Here is a 27,297-nt window from a genome sequence, read left to right as displayed (position 1 = left end):
TAATAGTAATAATAATAATAATAATAATAATAATAATAATAATAATTATGAGGTAATGGCTGTGAAGCGTGGTTTGTTTCCTGGTTCTTGTTTTGTACTGCTTCGCCCACCTTTTTTCTTTTTTTCCTTATTATTACTGATTTATTTCATTTTATTTATAGATAGATAGATCACTTGATTGTAGGGGGAAATCTTAAAGTCTTTTACAAAAAACATCAAAGCCACGGACGGGTTTCTGGCCCGAGCTGCACCTGACGGACTTCCGGCTGCTCGGCAGTGGGCGGGGCTTGGAGGGGGCGGGGCGAGGACGCCTCAACCGACGCCTGGTTGCCCCGGCAACGCAGCTGCTGTTTTCGCCGCGGCTGCACCTGAGCCTCCGCGCCTGCGCAGTTCCTCTGCCCTCGACGTCACCCCGGCCCCCTCCCTCCTCCTCCCTCCCTCCCTCCCCCCGTCCGGGGCAGCGCTTGCCCCTCCCTCGCCTCCCTCCCCCCCTCAGGACCGGAGCGGGGCGGGGGGAGCAGCAGCGGCGGCGGCGGCGGCGGGTGAGTATGAGAAGCCCCCCCCCCGACCCCTCATCGCGTTCTTCCCAGCATGCACCGCCTTGGGGGACCGACTCAACCCGCCCCCCCTCCTTCCCCACGTTCAGTTGGTGGGGGGTCTTGACGCCCCCTCCCCCATTGGCGTCAGAAGAGGTGGAGAAAAGGGGGGCAGAAGAAGGTCCCCAGCAAGGTGAGCAGCTTCTCCTCCAGGACTCCTCCTGCTATGGGGCACCTCCCTCCCCTGCATGGATCAAGGTGGGTGCAGGCAGGTGGCACCTTGGGGGGCTGCCAGGGCACACGCAGGAAGGTGCCCTCTGGCCCCTGCCCTGCCCCTCTTTGCTTATCTGCTTTTATGCCCATCACTTGGTCTGCTTGGTCAGGGCAGCCTCTTGGGTTCCCACCTTGTGTCCCAAGGCATTGTGGGAAATTCACGTCTGGGAGCAGCTCCCCCTTTCCGCTGGCAGCACCCATGGATGGGAACACTTTCTGGCGCCTCTTCCACAGTGGGTCAGAGCTCATTTGCCCCTCTCCCTCCACCATATGGAAAGGGGGGACGGGGGCAGGAAGTAAGAATCTGGCCACATGTTCTAGCCTCCCCATTTCCTGGGAAACAATTGGCATCCTCATGCCCAGGTGAGAAGTCCACTGCCCCTCCCCACTGTGGGGTTGGAGAGGACAGGTCTCCCTCAGTATTCCTCCAAGTGGAAAGATGCAGGTAGGAGAAAGACTCCAGGAACACATTCATATTTCAACCAGCCACCAATCACCTTGGTAGTCTTGCTCATACCAGAGAGGGCCAGAGGCAGGGCCATTTCCTCTCCATGTAAGTTTGGTGTGAGTATTCCTGCAAAAAGGAACTTTGGGGGAGAAAGTACCCATTCACTTAAATATCCCATCCTACCTGGCGAAATAGAAATCATAACACTTGGATCTCTTTAGTTAGTGCAAGTGGAGAGTAGATGCTCCTCCAAAAAGAAATGGGAAAATAAAAAAAGACGATCACATACCCATGGAAACCCTGAACTGATTGCTTGGGAGTGTCCCCTTTAGTAGAATTTAGGAGAGAATGTGCATGCAATGGGCCTCCCCAGCAACCCGAAAGAGTTCTTGCAAAGAAGATTAATGTAGAGGCAGCCCATATTTGGGCTAAAATGGGACACACTTCATTTGGGCATTGGTTTCCCCAGCAAACAAACAAATAAATAAATAGGTTTTATAGAAGTGGATCCTCCTCCAAGAGGGATGCTGGGAAAAGAGACACATACACACACTCACACTCCAAATGTATTGGACTGAAGACACACTAGGATCTTCATAGGGAACAGGGAAATGTTATCATTCTGGCTTATGGATGTGTGGATGCCTTGAGGGCCAAGAGAGCCCCCAAAGAAGCCTGCTGGAGTTGTCTTTCTAAGGAGGATCAAAACATCCCATCCTGACAGATGAGGAAAGGTAACCCGCAGATAGGACAGATAGAGATGCCACCATACTTTAACCTGATTCACTTTGTTTCATCCCTGCCCTCGTATTCTTTTCTACCCCACTCTAGATTTAAATCAAGATTGTGGAGCTGGTGGGAAGAGAAGAGAAAGATCTGGGCATTTTCTTCCCTATAGAGCTGTGGTAGGGTATCTGTGGTATTCCAGATGTTACCGGACTCCCAACTTCCAGCCGCCCCAGCCAACATGGCCAATGGCTAGGGATGATGGGAGCTGTAGTCCAGCGACATCTGGAGGGGCACAGGTTATTCATCCCTGCTATAGAAAAAAGCAAGCCCTTGGTCTTTCTGTCTATTTGGGGGTGGGAGAAATGCCCAGAAGCTTTTGCGCAAGTGTGCGATCAGGGTATGCCTTGTGTTTTCCATCTCTATGTAAGTGTTTGAAGGGGGATGGTTGCAAGTTTTCCCTAAACCGGTTAAAGAGTTATATTGTGGGTGAGAACAAGGCAGTCTCCCCTCAATAATAAGCTCTGGGCGTGATCTCAAAGGGGGGAGGGGTTCAAAGCATCCTATCCTTGTAAATGAATAGGACAGCTGGCTTATATTGCGGGGGTGGGTAACCTGTGGTCTTCTGGGTGTTCTTGGACTACAGCTCCCATAATCCCTGACCATTGGCTACGCAGATGGGGCTTGGTGGGGATTGGCAACCCAGCAGCCTCTCAAAGGTTACCGGTTCCCCATCCCTGCCCTATAGCAAAGAGGTGAAGACAGTTGGAAAAAATGAGGCCGCTCACTGCCCCTTCCATTAGAGAGAGAAAGAAATCAAGGTACTCCTTTAAAAAAAAGGAGTGACAGTGGGGTTCATGTACAGTTAAAAAGGCCGCAAGGTCTCTCTCCCCCGCCTTCGCCTTCCCCAGGTCAGGGAACTGATTCTGCCTTTTCAGTGCCTTGGGCACCTCAGCCTTATGGGCTGCCTCTTTCCATCTTGGATTTTTCTTCAAGGGGAAGGGCCAGTTTGTGCATCTCTCTTTGATTAGGCAACACAGGTGGATGTTTTCCCTCCTGCCACTTGGTCTCTGCAGTGACTTTGCTTCTTCCCCTGCTCAGCATTTCATGGGGGAATTTGGATTCCTTTCTGGAGTCTCTTGGGAGCAGTGGCAGGTGGGGAAGAGGGGAGCTGCCTGCTCTGCTGCCCCTCTTTCTCAGAATGTGTGACCCCACTGGCAAAAGTGCTAGCCTCATTTATTTAACTCAGCATACATTGGACTCACATTCCCTCTACCCCTGCAGGAATCTTGTTCCATGGGAGCTGTCCTTTATCAAGGGTGCTGGGAATTGTAGCTATGTGAGGGGTAAACTACAGTTCCCAGGATTCTTTGGGGTGGGTGCTTTAAATGTATGGAGTTTACACAGCCGCCTAACCGCGTCCAATGTGAAGTCTTATCCCCACCCCCTTTGCCAGCTCTGGTCCCAGTGTTGTATTTTGTCTGGAATATATAAATACCCTGGAGCTGTTGGATTTCAGGGGAGAGTTGGCTTTGGTCTGGTTTCCCTTTCAGCTTAAGGAGAGGAAGGATTCTGAAGGGCAGCACTGTGTCTGAGCTGCGGGTGGGGAGGGGAAGAGGTGACCTTATCGCCATCATCATCTCCCGTTGCAGCAGTCGCATCGCAGTCACATCGCGTGGACAAGCAGAGGGGAAAGATGGGGGTATTGTGGCATGTGTGGGAAGGAGGGCTTGGATCTGGGCGCAAGCCCGTCTGGCTGTCCTGTCCTTTGTGGAAATGCTAACAAGGCGAGGCAAGGCACGCTTCTCCCCGGAAATGGAGTTCCTTCCAGCTACCGGGCTGGCTGGCCGTGGTCTGCATATTTCTTCGGCTTAAGCCTAAGGTGGGACATAAGGGTGGGTGGGTTTTAGTTTTTGCTAATCACTGGAGCTGACGCTGGCTGGGAAATGTGAAATTATTAATGTATGTTGCTAAGTTGTAGCAGTGCGTTTGGAAATGTAACCTAAGACGGAGGTAGAGAGGCGCTTTGGCATCTCGGCGGGGGGGGGGGGTGTAAGACTGCCGTCCGCATTGCAGGTTCATAAGAGATCCAGGAGACTTTCCTGCTTTGGGGGATGTGGAATGCTTGAGCAAAAGGTATTTCTCTCTCCATTCTTTAGTAGCAGTAATTAACCATCTTAGTACTGTATTGCTGTTCCTGGCTTTCAAACTGGACTTGCAACAATCCCTCCCATTTCTTAATTGTTTCTTCTTTTGACTATAAATAAATCATGATTATTCTGAGACTGATTGTGTGAGAGTCTTAGTTTGTAGGGGAACTTGTCTATTTTTGATTAACAGAAATATTTGGTTTTCCTTCCTCATCTAAATTAGTTTAATTTAGTTGACTTTTTGAATCACCTTAGCCAAATTATCTCATTTACTGATTAAATCAGTTGCAGCATGTGCCTCACACACATACCCCACCTGTATTTTGTAGAATTTGAAGTCTGACCACAATCCTTGTTACTATATGTTTTCAACTTAAAAGGTGGGGCAGCCATGTCTGAGGAAGGGGTTGCCTTTGTAAAAGAATTGGTAAAATTAATATATTAGACATTAGCAATAATACTTGGCCATCTTCCTAATAATTTTTGCATCTGCTATCCAGTTTTAGATTTTATACAAAAATTGCTATAACACATAAATCACTGCTAGTTTGTAAAGTCTGAGTACAAATTTTGATTAGTAATTGATTTATTTTCAAGGCCATTGCTTTTTAATTGGTCCAGTTGAGCTCTACCTATGTAAAATAGAAAATTGCTACTGTTAAGAAGTAATGAATGGGACAGAATCCCTTGTGATTAGATGGGCAGGAACAATGGGCAGCCGCCCCCCCCCCCCACTTCATTCTTGTCAGCTGGCAGGTAATTGGAATCTGTTTACCTCTGAAGACTGTGGAAATGGCATAAAGCTTTAGAATAGCAGAAGAAAGGAAACTTTCTTCTGGGTTTGGTACAGATGACACTTGTAGTCTGTCGTTCCTTTTATTTTAGATGATTGAAGTACTCAAAGTTGCTGAAAGTTAAGAAATGGCGTTAAGAGCGACATTTAACTTTAATGACTAATTTGTAAGTTAATGCTGGTGCAGCCTACTGTAGTAATTAACTTATTAGTATTTGTTATATAGCCAGTTTTTAATGGTGGAGGACATTACTTGTTTGCTTGCAGTCAGTGATTAACAAAGTGTGTGTGTGTGCATTTTGTAAGACAAGGGACAAATGGCTCGCTCACTAAGTTTGATGTTCATGGGGGCATTGGACTCTTTTGGCTGGAAAAGAGTCTGTCATAATTACTGTGTAGATGATTGTGGTGTCCGCTTTTAATAATTTTAAAAAGAGGTAAAGATTTTTGGAATTATCTGAGGCTAAACTTTGATGGCATGTTCCTTTTGCAGGCATTCCCTCTCTCCCCTTTACTGCAGTGCACAGCTGAGAGCCATCCTATTGCAGCAACACCCCTGCTGTGTCTCACAAGCATCTCCACCTTTTCAGAACTTGGCTGGAATATTTTTCCAACTGAATTCTTTCTCAGGCTGCTTCTGCTACATCACTGTAAAAAAAATGGTGCTGCTTGGGTGAGGCGAAGCAAGACAGGTTGCCCTCTGTCTGTAAAAGAGAAGTATCCTTCTCTCTTTGCCCTCAAAGCTGTGCAACTAGAACTTGTTGATTCAGCTGTGCAGATGGTGGTCTGCTAAAGAAACTTTAAAGCAACCTCAATCCTTGCCTGCTTCTTACGTCTTTGTTTCAAAATTAATGTAAAACAAATAACTTAGTGGTGATTATATTTTTATCTGCACAGATAAAAATGGTTCACACTCATTCTTCTGTAATCTACTTGTCTTCGATTCCCATGAACACAAGCTTTTGTGATTTTAAAATAAGGAATAGGTTTCTAGTCCTGACTGTTGAAGTGGTGAATTTCTAATGCTGAAGAAAGTTGTCCACCTCAGCTGGAGAATAAATTGATTAAGGTAGAGTAATGTAGCCCTGGTGGCCTCATGGGTTTCTCTCTGCTGGGTTGTTGGGTTGCCTGTAGTGGGATCTGGCATTTGCCAAGGCCTTGTCCGCACTATGCTGTCAGCAAGTGGCAGGTTGCCATTCCGCCTTAGCAGCAGAATGCTTGCCTGCTTTGGGGATATGGATGGAGGTGTAGTGCTTGCATCGTGATGGGCAGAGGTGCGGGGCCAGTGACTGACTTCTTTGTGAAAAAGGTATGTTGGGCTAGATGGATCCTTGATCTGATGAAGTATAGATTAAGAGGTTTTAAAAATGTAATGCACAAAGATCTGTTCTGCTTGCATGGCATGACCAGAGTGTGTTTCTGCAAAAGTGTGGAAGAAGCCCTTATGCTGCAGGGAGACAATAACTTTTAAGAGTTGAAAGTGCTATGTTCAGATGTCTGCCGCTGCTTCCACGGTGTACACACTCCGCTCTTTCATTCTCTTGAACAAACAGGTCTTGCAAGATGGAATCAGAATTCAAAATGACCTTGACAGATTGGAGAAATGGGCGCAAGCTAACAAAATGAATTTCAAAAGGGACAAATGTAAGGTTCTGCACTTGAGGAGGAAGAACCAGATGCACAAAGATAGGCAGGGGCACACCTGGCTTACTAGCAGTACATGTAAAAAAAAATCTAGAGGTCCTTGGTGGACCACAAGCTTAACATGCGCTAACGCTCTTCTAGGCTGCATCAACAGAAGTATTCTGCCTTGCTCAGACCACACCTGGAATACTGTGACCAGTTGTGGACACTGGAATTTAAGAAGGATGCTGAAAAGCTAGGAAGTGTCCAGAGAATGGCAGCCAAGATGATCAAGGATCTGGAAACCAAGCCTTTACGAAAAATGCTTGAAGGAGCTGGGTATGTTTAGCCTGGAGAAGAGGAGATTGAGAGGAGAGAGCTGTCTTCAAATGTCTTAAGGGCTGTTACATGTAAGAGGGAGCATGCTTGTTTTCTCCTGCTCTTGAGGCTGGTAGGACTCAAGGCAGTGGCTTCAAGTTACAAGAAAGGAGTTTCCGACTAAACATTCGGAAAAACTTTCTGACGGTGAGAGCTGTTCAGCAGTGGAACAGACTCCCATGAGAGATGGTGGACTCTCCTTCCTTGGAGGTTTTTAAGCAGAGGGTGGGTGGCCATCTGTCGGGGATGCTTTAGCTGAGAGTCCTGCACTGCAGGGGGTTGGACTAGATGACCATTGGGTCCCTTCCAACTCTAAGATTGTATGATTCTAAGCTCTTGGAGCGCTGTTAGAATTTGCAAATTGTGGTGATAGGGAGGTGAGTGTGGCTTGCTTACCATGGGCAACTATGGTCCTCTCCTCTCACCTCAGCTTCATGAAAAATGCTGCCCATCTCCAGCCTCAGATAACTGCCCACCCAGGAAGGGTGGAAGTATGTTAATTTCAGGGCTTTAAGATTGCAGCCCAAGATGTCCCTAAATTATCCAAGATTCATTGATAGTATACAGAGTGTGTTGCTTCAGTTCTTCCATATCTTCAGCACTAATAACCACTTTTAGGAAAGTGGTGTTTTTTTTTAAATGTCAGCACACACCACTGGGAGGTGCAGCTGTCCCCCCCCCCCATTGTGTTTCAGTATTTGCAGGCTCCACTTGCTACCATTCCCACCCACCCTTGTCTGTATTTTAGGAAAAGATAACAGCACTAAAGGCTGCCAGAAGCAACCTCTCTGACACCAGTAACACCCCAAGTTTTGACGTTAGTTGATATGGAGGCAGGATGGAGAGATTCAGCATTCAGAAGTCCCACAGCCATACTAGAAGTGTCTTTGTATTTAATATGCATGCGTGTTTCATGTTGCTGCCATCAGCTTGCGATTACTTTAGGCATGGAGGGGGATCTCACCTTTCCTTCTTCTGCTGGAGTGCTGAGGATAATCCTACCAGATGCTGCTATGTTTGTTTTTGGAGGGTGGGGAATCCCTCATTAGCACCAGTAAAGGATCCCCCCCCTCCCCCCAAAAAACAACACCTAAATACCAACATTACAAGAGGGTTATTCCTCAGGATTGCAGCAGGGGAGGAAAAGGTTAAATCCCCCCATGCATGATCCCATTAATTGCCTTCCAAGTTCATGATGATATTTGCATTTTTTTAAAAAACAAAAACCCTGCATTTTAAGTGAAAAGATGTATTTAACCTCCCTCTACTAGGAGTGTCAGAGCTTCAGAAATGACAGACACACATTTTTTTCTGAGTGTAAACAGAATCCTTGCAACAGAACAGCTGGTTCAAACAGTCCCCCCTCCCCCTGAAAATGTCTCACAGTGAGAGCATCCCTCTCATAGAATCTGCAAAGCACCCACTTAACAGTAATTTCTACTGGAGAGGCTGTTTGAAGTGGGCTAAAAATAGACACTTTAAAAAATTCAGCCACTCAGGGCTGCTTGCAAGCATAAGCAGAGGGTGGGGCAGTTTGCCGCATCTCTGAAGCCAGTAGACTACAGCCATCCAAGATTAAATTTTCAGAAGTGTTTTTGCAGATGAGTATAGACTGCTGGGTACCTTTCAGATGTGGTTTTGGTGATAACGTATTTTGAGTGCATATGTATCAGTATCCAGCTACTCAGAAGAGACTACTGTAAATTTGCCATTTCAATCCAAAGTATTTTTGTTCTGCCCAGATAATTGGGAGAGTAGGGAGGGATAATAGTACAAACTATGCAGAATGAGGTGGTAGAATTTTGGATTGTACTACTTTAGGCTGCTTTGGGTGAGGTAGTCTCATTTTTATTAATGTGTTGTTAAAAACATATATTTGCATGCAATTAGTGAAAACTAGCATGTTGAAGAGTCGGCCTTGAAGAGTGGGCCATGCTAAGCCTTTTCCCTGGTGGACTGATTCTAGTTTAGCCTTTGCTACCCTGGTGACACCAGATGTTTTGGACTACAACCCCAGCCAGCACATCCACATTTACTGCATTTACTGCATATACATTTACTTCGCGGGTGGTGCTGGGGGTTAAACCACAAAGCCTAGGGCTTGCCGATCAGAAGCTCAGCGGTTCGAATCCCCACGACGGGGTGAGCTCCCATTGCTCGGTCCCTGCTCCTGCCAACCTAGCAGTTTGAAAGCATGTCAAAGTGCAAGTACGATAGATAAATAGGTACCGCTCCAGCGGGAAGGTAAACGGCGTTTCCATGTGCTGCTCTGGTTCGCCAGAAGCGGCTTAGTCCTGGCCACGTGACCTGACAGCTGTACGCCGGCTCCCTCGTCCTGTAAAGCAAAATGAGCGCCGCAACCCCAGAGTTGTCCGCGACTGGACCTGATGGGGTTAACCTTTACCTTTACCTCCTCCCAGTAACTCCATGTTCTCTCAGTTTTTTAGAATGACAACACAGGACAAGCCCCCTGTAGGAAGTGGTTTGCATTTATGCGAGGAGGGAGGTGTTGATTAAAAAATCAGACACAAGACCCATTTGCCTTTCAAAGTGGCACAGCTGCAAATTTCACCATGTTCTTCCACATAGTCTATAAAATGGTTCCGAGGGAGCATGGGGTTGTAGGAGAAGAGTATGAGAGTTGTGGATGCTGATGTGGCCAGCCATGTGTCTTCAGTCTCCTCCCCTCCCATCTCCTGTCTCTGCACACTTTTTTGATGTCTGGCTGCCAGTATGTGAGCCCTGGTGTTCAGTTGACAGCAGGTGGTGGTGATAGGAACCTGAGGTGGTAGATTGACTTTAGATAGAGAAGCCTTCAGAAGTGGATTTCCCTAAGGATTAAAACAAACAAACCACCCACCCCTTGGGAAGTAGAAATATAGCACAACAGAGGGAGAGAGAGGGAGGGAGAGAAGGAGATGGATTAGAACATTTCTCCCTGATGTACTAGTTTTCCATTTGCAGATGTTTGGGGAGAGCATAGAATGCTCACTGAAGTGGTACGATCCACTCTGTCCCCTCATGATTGTTCTACATCGTTCTGCTTCATGTGCAGACCAACCCTCCCTCCTTCCCACTAGCACTCTGTTGGCTGTTGCACCTCTGTGCATCCATTGTTGCGTGGTGATGGGAGACCTCCAGATGTGGTTGGGCTGCAGCTCCTCATCAGTCCAGGCAGCATGGCCAGTTGCTGGGATCTGTAGTCCATCAACATCTGGAGGCCACAGATCCCCCACCTTTGTTGTGAAGGAAACAACATGGCCTGGAGCTTTGGACAGCCCCAAGAATTATAAGATGCAAGGCACAAAGCAGCAACAGCCCTTGGGCTCCAGCCAGATGGAGTAATTTCATTGCATTAGGTCACATGAAGGTGTTTCTGTTGTCCTGGGCCTTGGCACCTGGTTGTCTTTCTAAGATGGCTGTTGCAGCATTGGCTCTCAGGTATGAGCTGTATTAAACTGCACCTACCATTGTTGGCTCAACAACCCAATGCCCTCCAGTTCTAGCTGGACTTCCAGCACCCCTGACTTTTGGCCATGCAGGCTGGATCTGATCAGAGTTGGAGTCGAATAATATGGAAAGGGCCAGTGGTCAGCCACACCTGGCCCTGTGACAATCTTCCCTCCCTGATTTAAAGTAAATTGCATCAGTTTTCCAGAAAGCATCTTGGGGGAAATTAGGAAAGCGTCCCTATTGCTTATCTCTGCTCATTTCCTGAGTGCATTGGGGCGTTCCTCTTGATAGCCTTTGAGACTTTCTCCTCTTAATTGTTCTTCCGTTGCTGCTCCATCAGAGACTTGCCACAGTACCTAAAAATAACTCCACAGTGATATTAAGACCTGAGACATTCAGAGGTCGACTGAAAGGAGACTACAGCATTCTGTCTGGGAGATTGGGGTGGATGGGGGGGAATGTACACTTCATAAAACATGTCATACGCCTTTAAAAATAGAAAATGTTTAGAGGCTTTTTATATTCTTTTGAAAAGAACATGAGCTCACTGAGCTTCTTAAAGGGCTGGTTCCATATTTTTCTGGAAACTACCTGTGCCTTTTGGTTGTGAACTCAACCAGCAAGAAGACATTACAGTGCTGGCAGAGGACACATTTTTAAGTGTCTGGGTACCAGGATCTAATTTTTAGTTGCTTTGGTGACTAGATGCCTTGGATGTTCATGCTCTACTAATTTTATTTTAAAAACTAAAAACAACTTTATTTGGCATTACCTATGACATATGCCTTTGTTTTGCTGACTAGTCGGAATCATGCCCTTCACCCAGTTGTGGATGGTTGGTGGACTGAGAGGAGGAAGAAAGTGGTAGAAGAAAGGGAAGCTCCCAGCTGAGAGCTAGCAGGGTGGGGTCCAGCCCTCTCCGTGTGGGACAAGGTTCAGAGCTGCCTTTGGAAGAGGACTCTGCACTTTCTCTCTCTCTGTTTTTGTTTAGATTAGTTCCTTTTATCTTACAGTATTACAGAAAAGCTGTTATCAAACACTTACCTAGGGTCCAGCGACCTCAAACCTGGAACCACCAAGCAGGGCAGAAAGAGGAGGAGCCCAACTTAGGAGCCTCAAACCACCGGAAAAGAGATTGACTGCCACTATTTCCACCATCACCCTATTTCCACATTCTATCTTGGAATGTGGCGGGATGGCTATCTAAGCAGGGCGATGTCGACCTTCTGGATTTCCTTACAAAATTTCAGATCATATGTCTACAGGAGACGTGGTGTTTAGATCTCCATGCCCCTTCTCTACAGGGATACGAAGCCTTTGTTACCCCCGCGTTAAAATCAAATACCCGAGGCCGACCTAGTGGTGGTTTAGTCACTTTTATATCCACTAAGCTAAAGTGCAAGGCCCGGCAACAGCAGTGGGTGAAAAGTAACAATTTACAAATCTTACTTGTTTCTAGCAGGGAAGGAGGAGATTTTCTCTGCTTTAATTTATATATCCCTCCCATAGGCTCCCCTCCCCATTCGTCACAAATCTGGGAAGATTTAGAGCTATGTTTGGAGAAGGCTGAACTAGAACTCCCTGGCATGGATATCCTGCTGGCAGGTGATTTCAACGCTAGGATAGGAAATAACATTAATACGTACTGTTCTAAATCTCAGTTCCTGCCAGAGGCAGATTGGTTTATTCCCTGGTCCTCTGACGACAAGGTCTTGAATAAGGCAGGCATTACATTAATGGAGACTGCCTTCAAACATAATTTGTATAATTTGCATGGTACCCATATGGACAGGTCAGGGGGTTTCTTTTCTTTTCTTGGGCCTAGAGGTGCGAGCGTTATTGATTATATCCTGGTCTCCCCAAAACTCTTGGAGAGGTCACAGGGCTTCAGCACTTTCAATAGAATTGAGAGTGATCATCTTCCTATATCAATTTCACTAATTCCCCGTGGTTTGGAGGACCCGCAATGCCGCAATCACTGTGCAGACCCACCTCTAACTCTGGCCCTTCGTAGACGTAAATGGAACAGCGACCTGGATTTTAAAATCAAACAACACCTGCATTCATCAGACTTACTGGCCTTGAGAGACCAGTGTATTTTATCTAATTCTGATCCCTTTTCAATATTTCAGCAGGTCTCAGAGTCGCTCTTCCCACTACTTACGAGCTCCAATCCTCCCAAACAATTAAACAACTCGAGGGCCTGGTTCGACAAAGACTGTAGGAATCTAAGATCTTTGCTTAGGAAATTACAAAATAAAGTAAAACAGGAAGGGACCCTGTCCTCAATAGAAAACCTGCACAGGTGGCGCTCTCATTATAAAAACACTCTAAAACTCAAGAAATTCCTATACAGAAAGGAACAATGGGAGGCACTTGACAAAGCGATCAAATTGCGGGACGACAAAAAATTCTGGGAAATTATTGCTCAGGGAGTTTCACCCAAAGGGAAAACTATAATCAACAGTATTTCACCCAACTTATGGTACCAACATTTCTCCCGGCTATATACAGCTCCAAACATTGCTAAACCGAGCCAGTTCCCTTCTCTTAAAAATGATCTATTAATGGGCTGGGATCCTGTTACCGAATTAGAATGTTTACAGCTAATTAAAACACTCAAAAATGGCAAAGCTCCTGGTGAAGATATGATTCCTCCTGAGGTGTTTACATTAAATGCCCAGTGGTGGGCTGCTTTCTTGGCCCAATTTTTTACGGTAATAAATGATACATGCAAAATCCCAGAAAACTGGAAACTGAGCCTGGTAGCCCCCATCTACAAGAAGGGAGACCCCCAAGACCCCTCAAACTATCGCCCCATAAGCCTCCTGGACATTGTGTATAAACTTTACACTCGCTACCTGCTAAATAAACTGGTTGACTGGGCTGACCACTCTAACTTGCTTAATCCGGAGCAGGCAGGGTTTAGAAAGGGCCATAGTACAACAGGCCATTGCTTGGTACTACAGACAATGATAGATAAGTATACAAAGGTACACAAGAGCAAACTTTTTGTGGCTTTTGTAGATCTTACATCTGCTTTTGACTCAATCTGTAGGGACAAATTATGGCAAAAACTATATGAGACGGATATTGATAGACGACTTCTTAATATACTTAGAGAGTTACATTCAGACACCACAGTTAAAATCAGAACCGGGATGTCAGGCAACTATACTGACCCACTGCCACTGGGGAAAGGGGTAAAACAGGGTTGTTTGTTAGCGCCGTTCCTCTTTAATTTCTATATAAATGACATTGTTCAACATATGGCAAAGTATAAGTTAGCAGCTCCCGCCCTGGAAGGCAAACATCTGAATATATTGCTATATGCTGATGACATGGCTGTCATGGCACTTACTCGTAGGGGCCTACACAGCATGCTGGAGGGGCTCGCAGCTTATTGTGCCCAAAACTCTCTAAAGATAAATTATGACAAAACAAAAATTGTGGTGTTTACTAGAGCTCGCCAGACATTCAGATGGTCTTTAGATGAACACGTAATCGAACAGAGACTTTCTTTTAAATATCTTGGTATCACTTTCCAAGCTACATCTAGCTGGCTTGCCCACTTCAAGACTGTAGCCCTCCTAACACGTAGGACAATCGGTGCTCTGCTCAGCTTTTTTTATTTGAGGGGAGGGCAATTGGTGATCCCGGCACTAAAAGCTTTTGTAGGAAAAGTGATTCCCCAGATGCTATACGGAGTAGAACTCTGGGGATGGAATCAGAAGCTGCTAGAACGGCTTGAAATTCTTCAAAACTATTATCTCAAGAGGATTCTAGGCCTTCCTCAAGGAACCCCAGCAGCTCTCTTGAGGGTGGAGGTTGGATTACCCTCTGTGTCTGCCAGGGCCCACTTAAGATTCCTACGATTTTACATCAAACTTGCAAATACCACAAACACCTTATTGGCCAAACAAGCCTTTGTATCTCTTCAAAAGAATACCACTTGGCGTCAAAACCTATCTGAGATCCTGGTTAGATACACCCTACCGGAGTTTAACACCCTCAAACTGTGGAGCCCAGACAAAGTTCGGGAATGGATCCTGGAGAGAGACGCTCTGTTAGATATCACAAAAATTCAGAACCCAGGGTCCTCCCACTGGCTTCCCCGACTGAAAACAGTCAAAACCTGTGCCAATTATTTGGCGAATATCACCAATCCCACCCTTCGGAGAGCCTTCACCATGGCCCGTTTTCAAACCATTCCTACGGCCTACCTGACAGGCAGATATGCAAAAATCCCAGCAGAGCAACGTATATGTCTTTGTCATATGAGAACCCAAGAGGATCTCACACATTACATGTTGTATTGTCCCATCTATTCGGCCTTCAGGGATGCGATGTTACAAACTATTCCCAAATCAATAGTCAACTCTGAGGACCAAGTAAAGTTTTTACTGGTGGACGCTGATCCACGGATTTCTCACGTGGTAGCGGTCTTTGTGGTGAAGGCTATGAAAACTAGGGTACGGTTCCTGGACGAAACGGTGAGGTCCCTCCCATTGTTTTCCTAACCTGTTGCTGTATCTTCTTTCCTGAATGGTGGGGGTTTTTGGGTAGTCTCCTTGCTGGGATAGCATGGCATGAATTTTAGCTTACTTTTATAATCTTATTGTTATCTTTTAATAATGTTTTATGGTATTTTGTGTAAAGGCATGGACCTCACAAATTTAATAATAAACAAACACATATGATCTTATTAAAAGGAATCATGCCCCTTCACCAGCCCTGCTTTAAAAACCAGCATTCCTCCTTTTCATTTCCTCCTTTCCTTGTTGTTAGCCACCCTGAGCCCGGCTTCGGCTGGGGAGGGCGGGATATAAATAAAATTTATTATTATTATTCATTTATTGCCCTATTTATTCCTGCTCTACTTAGTGCTTAACCACGGTTTCCGCAAAGCAATTCTGGAGACAGTTCTTGTTCTTGTTTTATTTTTATTATTTTTCCTTTTAGCATGTTTAGTGTTATTGTGTTATGATTTACTGGTGCTGTTGTCCTTTTAAAATCTTAGTAATAAAAGGTATTTTTTTAAACTAATAAATCTCAAAATCTTTTAAAACATCCTTCTTGGGTGGCAGTGAGTTATCAGTGGAACGCTGGAACTGGTGCCACAACTGTGTTTGCATGCTTGCATTTTTTAATAGTTTGTTTAGTTCAGGAGTTCTAAAAATGACACAACGGGAACATTTTTGCGGTACTTGGAAAAAAACCAAAACCCGCCATAGCACCTGCCATTATTCCCCCCACCCACTTTCCTCACAGGTGCCCAGATATGGAAGCTCAGTAGCAGAGAATATGCTTCACTTGAAAAAGGCCTCCGATTCAATCCCCGGTATGCCCCGCCAGGGCTGGAAAAGACTCCTACCTGAACCCTGCAGAGCCACTGAGTGGACAGTACTGAACTGGTTGGACCCAGGGGTCCGAGGCAGGTTTCCTATGTAACTAACCTGGTTCCCATTGTTGCAAGGGGTCTTATGTTTTCTTCTGCCACCTCTTTCTTCCCTTTTCTTGTAGGTGGGCCAGAAGATGGCGTGAAATCTGTAAGGGCTAACGGGGCCTGCAGAGCACTACGGCTCAGGTTTCCAACCAGCCAGGCATGCCCGTTCCAAGAAAACTCGGTTTCTGGACCCCCCCCCCCAGTTGTTGTTGTTTGGGGAGGGAATACCTGTGCAGACCTTGGAGTTTCCCCAAGCCTGCTGATGCCAAACACACTTTTGTGTGTGTATGTGGATGGTGACGGTTACATAAGGACCCACACTCTGAGAAGTGGGTAGCCTAAGTGGTGCCCCTCAGGTGTTTTGGACCACAGTTCCCCAAATCCCTGGCCATTGGCCATGATGACCAGGGGTGATGGAAGTTGTGGTCCATGACATCTGGAGAGTACCAACCTTGGCTGCCCGTGATACAGGATTTTGGTGGTGGCTAGTGATGAATGCTTTTGTTGAAATATAACAGAAATATAGAGTTTAAATCCGTGGTTCCCAAACCACCCCCTCCCAAGGGCCACTTGAAAATTGCTAATAATTATTAAGTGGACCACTTAATAATAATTCTGCCTATTGTAGAAAGTGTAATGCTGTATGATTTTCAGCTGCATTTTTACAGACATGCCGCAGACCACCTGAATGAAGCTTGTGACCACTGGTAGTCTGCAAAACTCAGTTTGGCAAACCCTGCTCTAAATGACTCAATTAATCCCTGTTTTTTAAAGGTTTGTTTTTTACCATGCAAGTTCATTGTAATGGATGGAGTGTGTTACCTGCTTCTGGGTTGCCTTTGTTCTTTAGGTGAGTTCTGCTGTATAGAGAAGGCATGCAGAACCTCTTTTCTGCCTGATAGCTGTATTCCCTTGTAGGGAGTGGTGGGTGGGCGACATGGCTCTTGGGCAGCTGGAAGGAGCCCCGCCCACCTGCCACTTCCCTGCTGGTCACCAGGCGACCGACAACACATCAAGGGGCCTGTCCTCCACCTCCTTTTTCATGTGCCGTGAAGGACTCTCCAGTGCAGCCAGCAGGTAGAGCCCCTTCTTGCCGGGGGGCTGCCCCTTTTTGACTCCCCTGCACCTGGGAGAGCCCTCCTCCACCCCCAAGCCCACCGGGAGCGTGGCCAAGAGGCCGCTCAAACTTTTGGGTCCCAACTTAGCAGAGGAAGATTTTCCTCCACCTTTGAAAGGGGGTCGTCGGCAGCTTCCTGGCCTCTCTTGATTCCTCTGAGCAGCCAATGCCAATGCCCCCTGGTTCAACGGCTCAATGGTGGGGGGCTATGTGCATGGAGCAAGGGAGGGTCAGTCGGGCTCCGCGGGGCATCTGCTTTGCTCTTGGCCGGCCTCCAGCGCCCTTCTTCTCCTTCCTCCTCCAGGGCTTAGGATGCCTTACAAGCACCAGGGGTGCAGCCAGACGGGAGAGGATGTGCAGCCCCCAGGAGGGACGCCAGGGGGAGCCCGGGGAGCACACCAAATGTCCCTCCCGAGCGCTCCCCGCCCTCAGACACAGAACTCCCAAGCCTCCCCCAAGCTGTCAAAACAAAGGGGGGAGGCCGCCCTCAAAGCGGCACAGCTCCCCCCTTCCCCCGACAACTCAGGGGAGGCTTGAGTGTCGTGGGTGTCACGCCAAATGTCACCCCCCTCAGTGATGACACCCGGGGCGGTCCGCCTCCACCGCACCCCCCTTCCTACGCCTCTGAGAACAAGGTGGTCCAACCTTTCATACCAAGTAGGCCACAAGAGCACTTTGACATGGAACCCATGGGCTGCACTCTGCTTTGGGGGGGGGGGGGAGAGAAAGTCCAAAATTTGACACACACACACACACACACACACACACACACACACCAGCCCTCATTCTGCCTTCTTAAAACCTGGTAAGCACTTGCCCGGCTTCAGGAAAAAGATCGGAGAGCTCTGACAGGGTAGATGGTCACTTTGTATAATCCTGATGGTCTCAGTGGAGCTGGACCTGCACAAGTTGTTATTTCCTAAGCAGCTGATAAATTTATAATCCATTTTAGCAGGGGGGTGGGGGTCTTTGCTTGCCAGGAGATACTGTCATTAAGGGACCTGCCAAAGGATCTCAGCTGTTGAAGTTGTAAGATCTGCCCCGTAGAACCTCTTCCTTGTCTGTTTTCAGTACTGTGAGAGGGGCATTTGCTTAATTAATCAAAGAAGAATGGGAAGTAGCAGAGGATTTTGGAGGCTCTTCAAAGGGGTAGATGATAGATAGATAGATAGATAGATAGATAGATAGATAGATAGATATTGTGGGTTGTGGTGGTCCATTAGCAAGGTTGTTCTGACTTTTCAGCCAGCAATATCAAGGTGTGACTATATAGCACAGATAAAATGAAATAATTTGGTTTGTTTTTGTTGCAGATCACTGCTCCAAGAATGCGGTCGCCAAGAGTGTGATGGGGCCGTAGCTCAGTGATAAGAGTGCATGCTTTGCCTGCCAAAGGTTCTGTCTCTCCAGCTAAAAGGGTCTTACGTATTGGGGCTGAGAGGGAGAGCCCTCAGTGAGGCCCACGAGAGCTGCTGCTAGTAGGATAGATTGCCCAAAGGGTTTCATTTGGCCAAAGTTAGCTTCAGATGTCGGTACATTCAGATTTACGACTGATTCAGACATCGGACACCTCAGGTTGTATCCAATGTAGTGCTAAGTTAAAGTCACTTACTGGTGTAACTTGTTCCTCTGACAAAATGTTTTGTGCCGGCAGAAGATTGCTGGCAACGAGTTTCCGCTAGTGCAGCTGCTGTGTTGGATTCTTCTGTTGTGCAACATTACATGCCTCCTAGCATAAGCACCCTTGCACTAGCAGACAGAGAACTTTGGCTACAGCCCCTCACGTGGACCACCAACAAAGGCTGGTGCCTGGAGACTCGAATGTCAAATGCTCTGAGTGCCACAGGGTGGAGGCGTGTTTCATTTAATTCATTCACTTGCTTTGTTTGTATGCTGTCTTTTGCCCAAAGAGCTTAAGGCAACATATGTAGTCTCCCACCACCCCGGCTGTCTTTTATCATCCCAGCAGTCTTGTGAAGCTGAGCTGGACTGAGAGGCAGTGCCTGGTCAGTGAACTTCATGACCGAGCATTTGTGTGTATGTGTGTAGGTGTGACATTTGCCTGTACTTTTAGGTGGCTTCAAACTACCATTTGATAAAGTACTTAAGGGTAAAGCCAGTCTCTTTAAGCTAAAACTGGTTCACAATGTTTGGTGATGCTTTTCAGCAGTTAATTGTGGTTTAGCTTCTAGTATTCCACAAAGGGAGGAAACATATTCCTTTCATAGACCAGCTGCTGGGCAACCAGAGTCACCCCCCTAAGCTGGAAATGTCCCCTTTCACTGCTTTTGGACTCTGGCACTGGACTCTCTTTCGCCTGGGCTGGTAATGCTTCATTGGTAGAGCAGATATTTCACATAGCGGTGAAGGGAAATGGCCCTCCCCCTCCCTCCCTCCCTCCCTCCCTCCCTGGCACACAGACCTCCATGGCAGGAGTAGAGAGGCTGCCTCCTGACTAATCTGAGGCTCTTTTCTGCTTAACCTCTCGTCAGCGCAAGCCAACTCAGGGAGCTGTAGTCCAAGACAGCTGAATGGCGGCAGTTTAGGGAGCGCTGAGGCACGCCCAGGTGTGTGGAATGCTTCCGCCTGCACCAGTCCCTCCACCGGTTGCCAGGGCTTTGGTGTCCCAATAAGTGAGCATCAACACACCTTGTTTGTTGGAGGGACGACAACAGCAGACTTCCCATGCTCCCAGGTGTGCTGCAGCAGCTCTCAGTCCTGGGTACAGGAAGCTGCTGTCTGGTCTTGTCCTTGGAAGATCCCTGGAACTGTGTGTCTGCTCTTGTGAAGGTGTTGTCTGCTGCAGCAGCAGCATCCGGCAGTTGCCTCCTTTCTCCAGATTCCATGAGTGATTCTTTGCTAGTGAGCTGCGAGCTTTAACAGTTCCAGTTTTTTGCCCTGTAACTTCAGGCTCCCACCTCCTATCTCCATCAGGTGTCGTCAGCAAAGAAACAGTAAATGCAAATGTTTACATAGAGTAACCAGAATAAGACTTGTTGGTTGAATGTTTCCAGGAGCATCAACTGCTTTGTGCATTCTGGCATATACTGGAGATGCTACAGAGCTAATGGATGGGGCCCCCATTTAGTTTTTTGTATTTCAGTGGGAACATGTTTTAAATTAATAATGTGTGACTAGCAGAAAACAAAATCTCCCACTTGCACTGCTTGTTGGTAAGCCTCTTCCCTGCCCCACCCCCACCTGCTTTCAGAGTGCAAAGGGCTTGCTGCAAGATGATTGGCTGGGTGAGTCGTACCATGCCTAGGAAGGGAGCACCATTTCCCCGCTATGTCACCCACTCAGTGGGAATTCAGCAAGCACTTAAGGAATCTGAGATGCAGTAAAGCTTTTAGCTGTGCAGACAAGGCTGGCTCATTGGAGAGAGATAATGTAGCTAAGAAATATTGACAGTGTTAGTGAAGGATGGGCCTTGAGGCCATGAACAAAATGGAATGGGCTGTTTATAAAGGGCCCCCCTGGGTTTTAGCCAAGGATATGCTGCTTCAAAGCAGGTCAGAGATGGCACTGCTGTACTCTACACCATGTCTCCATTGCTGCTTCTTAATTTTGCTTTTTTGAAGTCTGAATGCATACAGCTTGGGCAAGTTAATGTGTTCTTGGACAGAGACTGCTTGATAGGTTTGGGGAGTTGAGCCTTATGCACAAAACTAAGAGAGAGTGGGTTGCCTTCAGGGCTCTGAAGCTATAAAAGAAATGGGAAAACAAGGGCTGTCTGTGGGTTCCCATTATTTACCAATGCTTTGCAAAATTGCCTGGGCACAGTTTTGTGGTAGCAGTAACCCTCAACCCAACTAGTTAATTGAGGTTGTTCAATTCACAGCCGTGCTTTTGTGATTCTAAGGCAGTTGCAGAAATCAAGAGTCCCACCAGAACACTTTTGAGCTGTGCCTCTCCCTTGCGAAAAGATCTTTACTGGAGACCCTCTCTTGGTTTAGAATTGTTTACAAAACTTAATCCTGATCCAGGATCCTTCTGCTGTAAATTGCATGAAAGCTCCATTGTTTTGTGAAACAAACTTCTGCACAAACTTGCTCTTCTATTTCTGCAAGGATGCTCTGTTTTGGGGGGGAGATCTCCAACTCCCCCTCTCCTGGCCTTTAATCTATCAAGGACACACATGCTACCAGAACTACAAAAGTTAACTCAGACCTTTGAGTGGTCCAAGTGGCTATGTGAAGTCTTTTAAAAAGTGAGGTTCTTCATTCAAGAAAAAGCACTAAAGCAGGCATGTCCAACAGGTAGATTGTGATCTACCCGTAGATCACTGGACATCTGCTGTAAATCACTTGTAGATCATTGGCTCCCCACAAAGAAGCTGAACAACTGTGGCTTCCCTAAATAAAGCTCAATATTTTACCTCCTCCTTGAAAAAAACTCAACAACTTTGACCCAAACCCCCAAAAAGGGGGTAGATCACTGCCAGTTTTTAACTCTGTGAGTAGAACAGTCTCTTGGGAGTTGGCCACCACTGCACTAAAGCGTATCATAAGGGAAGGATCCTCAGTGATTGATCACATTGCCAGTAACAGGTCCTGGGTTCAATTCCTGGCAACTTCAGTTAAAATAATCAGATAGCAGGTAATGTGGAATAGCTTTCTCTGCCAGTGACCCTGGAGTGATGCAGCCAGTCAAGAGTAGACCATCCTCAGCAGATAAAGCAGCTTCATGCATGTATCACAGCACACTTTAGACATTGATGAGGCTCCAAAATACCCAACCAAGCTCCAGACCATAGGCCTACTTAGAGTGGACCCATTGAAATCAAAGGACCTCAATTAGTATGTTCATCGATTTCAGTGGGTCTATTCTGAGTAGGATGTTTGCTCTTAGTTTTTCATGCACAAGTAGAGCAGAAGCGGCACACTGTTTGAGGGCTGGTAGTAGTCTGGCACATGTGTTTATAACATTGCAGTATTGGTTTCTGTCTAGACTGGGTTGCTGATGCCAGTAAGGCCTCTTCTTGGGTGATTGTTGTTGTTTAGTCGTGTCCGACTCTTCGTGACCCCCTGGACCAGAGCACGCCAGGCGCTCCTGTCTTCCACTGCCTCCCGCAGCTTGGTCAAACTCATGTTGGTAGCTTCAAGAACACTGTCCAACCATCTCGTCCTCTCCGTCCCCTTCTCCTTGTGCCCTCCATCTTTCCCAACATCAGGGTCTTTTCCACGGTGAATAGGAGCTGTGATAAGACAGAGACAGGATTGTCTTTGGTGTTGTTTGCCCTCCGCGTGGAAGAAATGAGAGTCTGTGTCTACAACCCAGGCTGCATAGCTTTTGTTTTTATAAAACAAGCATGTCAACTAAGCACCTCTTGTGAGTGAGGGGTAGGCTGGAGGGCAAGTGTCCTCCTACCCGGTTTGAGGGTGGTCCCCCATGCCAGTCATTGCTTAGACAGAAAGCATCCTGGTTTGTGCCCCACCCCTACCCCCTTGATTGCAAACAGCATCACCTTAAGTTACAAAGAGACTGGTCAATCTCCATAGCTGGTCAATTAAAAAAACCCCATAACCTATTAGCAATCATGACCTGTTGCTACTAGCTAATGTCTCTAGCATTTTTACTGAAATGTTTTGCAGTCTTTTATTTCCACAACCATTCTCTAGCCTAAGAGGTAAGCTAGACCAGACTTCTCCAAGCTGTGGGCCTCCAGGTGTCCAGAACTACAGCATGTGCTGGCTGGGGCTGATAGGAGTTGTAGTTCAGAACATTTGGAAGGCACCAGGTTGGGAAAGGATAGCCTAGGCCTTTGCCTGAAGTCCCAGGTGGTATCCACGACAGTGGAGCAGATGTTGACACAAAAAGGTTTCCTGGTGGTGGTGGGTTTCCTTGCCATTCTGAGCTGTTCCATGCTGCTCAGCTGCAGCCTTTGCTGGCCCTGTGAATGTTTGTTTGCTGTTGGTTTTTAAGATCATGGCTTATCGGGGAGCTTATCGGTGGGCTTCCCCGTCTATGAGGGATTATAGTGTCTCTCTAAATGTAGCTCAGGGAGGTGACTGGCAGCTCATACCAAGAAGGAGGCCACACACTCCTGGGTTTTCTCAGAACTCCACTTCAGTCTGCTAAAGGGATTAGTGCCCTGAAGTCTGTCTGGCACTAATCCTTTTAATATGCTAACTGCAAACAAATGAGCACCTGGTGGTGTCCTCTGCCCCACCCCCATCATGAGCATGGCTACCCTGAATGCCCTGGGGTTTCCACAACTGGAAACATCCACATCCTAGTTGAAAGAGTCCATGCTGCAGAAAGGGAATGGCCACCTCTTCACATGGGCTCATTTTGGTGCCGCTGCATTGATCAAAAGCTCACTTGCTTTGCCCTGGACTTGGAAACTGCAAAGAAAAAGGCCCCTGATTTGGTCTCAAGGTGCTGTGTTTCCCCTCTTCTGCCCTTCACTCAGCAGGTTCACTGGATGTCAGGATGGCGGCATCAAACCTGGAGAACCAGCTGCACAGCGCCCAGAAGAACCTGCTCTTCCTCCAGCGGCAACACGCAGACACCCTCAAGGGGCTGCATGCTGAGATTCGGCGGCTGCAGCAGCACTGCACAGGTAATGTGGCCCAAGCCACCTTTGCTTCCAAGCAGCTTCCCTTTGTTCTGCTTGGGGCGTCTCTGCTCTTGTCCTCTGCTTCTCTCCAATGTCAGTCCCCTCTTCAATGCTGTCCCCACATTGCTTCATACTGGAAAGGCAAGCTTGGTACTTCTTCTGGATGCTTTGTGTATATTATCGTGGGAATCCTTACAACAGTTCTGGAAGATGGGCCAGTACCTTTTGACAGCAGCATCTGGGGTTTAGGACTTTCTCCCCAAAGAGCTCTGTGTGTCACTGCTTGCCTTTGGCTTCCCATCTAAACCTGGCTTCCCAGGGAAGACTCTCAGCTGATTTAGAGTGACCTAAAGAGTTTGGGTAAGACAACTAGTCATATTAGAGTAGACACACCAAAGTCAATAGACTGAAGTACATTAACGCCAATGGGTCTGCCCTTGAGTAGGATGGTTTGTTCAATTTTTGTTTTGTTTTGTAACCCACCTTTTGTGGCGGGGCAGGAATGTTTGACATAAAGATCCTGCTGCAATTGATCACCCAGTTCTGTGAGCCGCAAGACTTTGAATGCTTTGTGAAAATGTTCTGTTTATGAGTTTTGCACATGGGCAAGTTTTCTCCAGCTTTCCTAACTCTGCATGTTTTTCAGATCTGACGTACGAGTTGACTCTCAAAAGCTCAGACTCAACAGGTGAGTGGTCTCAACCATTTTCTATTTAGAGGGTGTGGAAAGCGCTGGCAATGACAAGGAGAGAATCTTGAGCACTTTCTAGACACCTTGGAGTGTTGCATTGAAGTTGTTTTGCAAAAAAGTTCGAATGAACTCTCTAGGCCAGGAGTTTGTGGAACTTTCTTACACTGAAGCCCTCCTTCCATCAGGGAGAACCAACATCAAGGCTGATCAAGACAAGGAGTGGATGGTGTTGCACTGTAGGTTGCATCCATGCTGATGTTGTTCACTCTTGTGACAACTAGCAATGTTGTCTCAGCTTCTGGTTGTGCTAATTCACTTCCCAGCGTTTACTTGAATGTCAGTGTTGGCAGAAGTGCTCCCATAATCTCCCCAAAACAGGCTGGTTCAAATTGCATCTCCCTCTTCACAGATTTGATTTTCATAGAATCACAGAGTCATAGCATTGGAAATGACCACAAGGTCAATGATCTAGTCCAACCAACTGCAATGCAGGAATATTTTGTCCAACATGGACTCGAACCCACAACCTTGAGATTAGGAATCTCCCAGGTAGCTTTTTGGGGGGGGGGGGGAATGGACTGTATAAGCATAGGTTGCCAGCGTTTGAAACTCCCATTATTCCAGGTAATACAGTTTCATTAGCACAAGTAGTTTCTGACCTCTGGGAGCAGTACTGCGCCTAAGATTTCAGATTAAAACTGCAGTGGAAGGAAAGGAGGACCTTTTTCGGCATCCCCACTTCTAGCTACTCTGTGAAGACTGGAGAAGAGACCCTCTTAAGAATACTAGGGGCGTGGGCTGTGCGATAAATTTCCATACCATTGAATACTGGTATTAAAATAACATTGTGATAAGTATTTCAATAAGGTGTGAACAAAAGGTTGAGACTTGACAGCTTCCCAGGGGGTAGCTCAGCTGGACAGATACTTTACAGATACTTGCAGGCTTTGTTTGCTCTTTCCCTCCTTCACCAGTATGTTTCTTATTGCTGAGAAATAAGGATAGAAGCCCTCAGCTGCAGCCAGTTTTAACCCCTTGCAAGCACACAAACCAAGTCTTTCAGCAGAACTTTCTGCTCTCACCCCCAAATCTCTCGAGAACTCAGCTAATTATGCAGAGCCAGCTAACAATTCAGGAGGGACCCCCCCATGGCTAGCAATCAGGCAAAGTAAACAGGGAATGTAAACAAAAAACTCAGAAAGCCTTTCTTTCTTTCTTTCTTTCTTTCTTTCTTTCTTTCTTTCTTTCTTTCTTTCTTTCTCTCTTTCTCTCTCTCTTTCTTTCTTTCTTTCTTTCCTCAGTGGAAAAAAGGAAGTGTTTTAAAACACACACCCCAATAGCTTTCTTCCATATTTAAAAGGAAGGAAGGAAGGTTGGTTGCTTGCTTCTTTCTTTCTTTCTTTCTTTCTTTCTTTCTTTGAGAGGGGACTTCTGTGTCAGGGGAAATGGAGGGGAGAAGATTTAACTGGTTACCTTCTGCTGAAATGGGAGGTTGGGTACTGTGAGAATGGTGTGGAGCTCTCTGAGATTCTGCTATTAAAGTTCAGTGATTCTCATGTCTTGAAGAATTTGGGAGCAGAGCAAACACTTCAGCCACTTTCTTCCAAGAAATGATTAGCATTTCCTTACTGTTCCAATGTTGTGGAGCTGCTTTTGCTCTGGCTTCTTACCTTAATCACCTTTCTGGCAGGAAAGCATGTTTCTTAGTGAGTTTGCTTGACTGTACATGGTGTAAAACTCTTTGCCTGCCTGCTCTTTCAGAAAGTGGGACTTCAAGAAGTGAAGAACTCAAACGGAAGTGTGAAGAACTTGAGGCCCAGCTGAAAGTGAAAGAGGCTGAAAACAATGAGCTATTAAAGGAACTGGAGCAAAAGAATGCAATGATAATGGTGCTTGAGAACACCATCAAGGAGAGGGAAAAGAAGTATTTAGAAGAACTGAAAATGAAAAGCCATAAGCTGAACATGCTGTCGAGTGAACTGGAGCAGCGCGCCAGCACCATTGCGTACCTCACCTCACAGCTGCACGCAACCAAGAAGAAGCTCATGAGTTCAAGTGGGACTTCTGACAGCTCTCCATCCGGGAGCCCAGTGCTGTCCAGCTACAAACCAGCCCCTCCCAAAGATAAGCTCCCAGAGACTCCGCGGCGCAGAATGAAGAAAAGCTTGTCCACCCCCCTCAACCCGGAATTTGAAGAGGCCTACAGATTAGGATCGGATAGCCGCAAACTGCTGTTACGGGAGCCTGTTGATGCTATGCCTGATCCCACTCCCTTCTTGCTGGCAAGGGAAACTGCCGAGATCCACCTTATCAAAGAGAGGCCTTTAGTCATTCCACCGATTCCTTCGGAGCGCACCTCTGCTGAGCCACACAGCCCAGCCCAGGAGAAGCAGCACAAGGCTCACATTGGTGTGGCACACCGAATCCACCACGTTGCTTCACCCCAGGCGCAGCCAGAGGTTGAGACACTAGCAGTGGATCAGGTGAATGGGAGCAAAGTGGTCCGAAAACATTCAGGGACAGATAGAACTGTTTAAGCATACTGTCTGGAGGTGACTCTCTTATGCACTGTGATCACAAATAGGGTTAATTGCATCTGCAGTCACTCCCCCCCCCCTTCAAATCCCATATGCATGCCAAATTCTTTCCATCACTAGAATAACCTCCTCCAATGGATTCCCCAATATGACTATCTACTTAATGAAACGCTGTGGCCAAACTCAGGTGTCTGCCTGACTGCTTGCTTCCAATGCTCCTTCATTTATTCTAAGCGCACTTGTGGGCAAATGCCCAGGCAAACCAGTCTGCATTATTAATCAATAGTAATGACAGAGTCTGATAGCCTCCTAATGATAGCCCTGCAGCACTGTGTATTGGCTGTTAATGGTTAAAGCCTTCCATGTATGTATCACTTCACACAGTCATGACAAATCCTTCTTTTTGGGGAGGGGCAGCGCTGACCACCAGTGTGAGAAGAAAAAGAACAGCTGAGTGACCCCTCCTCCCTCCATCACATGGTCTTGATCACAGTGTTCATATTTTCTGTTACGTTTTTATCTACAGCTACTAAAATCCCAACAAACTCTATTTTATTAACCCTG

The 27,297-nt window shown here is 46.7% G+C and overlaps 1 protein-coding gene across 6 annotated transcripts; it reads left to right on the top strand.

Annotated features, from left to right (window-relative positions):
• The first annotated feature begins 342 nt into the window (after positions 1–342).
• On the top strand, positions 343–27,297 carry CCDC92 (coiled-coil domain containing 92). Of its 6 annotated transcripts, none has more exons than XM_083416408.1 (4): positions 343–542; positions 23,359–23,508; positions 24,152–24,193; positions 25,958–27,297. In XM_083416408.1, exons 2-4 carry the CDS (start codon positions 23,379–23,381, stop codon positions 26,731–26,733), a joined length of 948 nt encoding a protein of 315 aa, XP_083272534.1. In that variant the 5' UTR covers positions 343–542; positions 23,359–23,378; the 3' UTR covers positions 26,734–27,297. The 6 variants fall into 6 exon arrangements, with proteins under 6 accessions (XP_083272534.1, XP_083272530.1, XP_083272529.1 ...); XM_083416404.1 differs by having other exon boundaries at positions 344–542; positions 23,362–23,508; XM_083416403.1 differs by having other exon boundaries at positions 365–729.

Source organism: Podarcis tiliguerta (genome assembly GCF_965153285.1).
Source record: "Podarcis tiliguerta genome assembly, chromosome: 16".
In the NCBI taxonomy this organism is placed as follows: domain Eukaryota; kingdom Metazoa; phylum Chordata; class Lepidosauria; order Squamata; family Lacertidae; genus Podarcis; species Podarcis tiliguerta.
The sequence above is the reverse complement of the archived record's forward strand: the minus strand, read 5'-3'. Positions and strand labels throughout refer to the sequence as shown.

Excerpts from the sequence above, each read along its gene's own strand:
- CCDC92 (XM_083416403.1), top strand. The coding sequence starts at position 549 with ATGAGAAGCCCCCCCCCCGACCCCTCATCGCGTTCTTCCCAGCATGCA. Across the intron at positions 730-23,358 it reads AGAAGAAGGTCCCCAGCAAG|CAGGTTCACTGGATGTCAGG; the intron begins GTGAGCAGCTTC and ends CCCTTCACTCAG. Across the intron at positions 24,194-25,957 it reads CAAAAGCTCAGACTCAACAG|AAAGTGGGACTTCAAGAAGT; the intron begins GTGAGTGGTCTC and ends CTGCTCTTTCAG.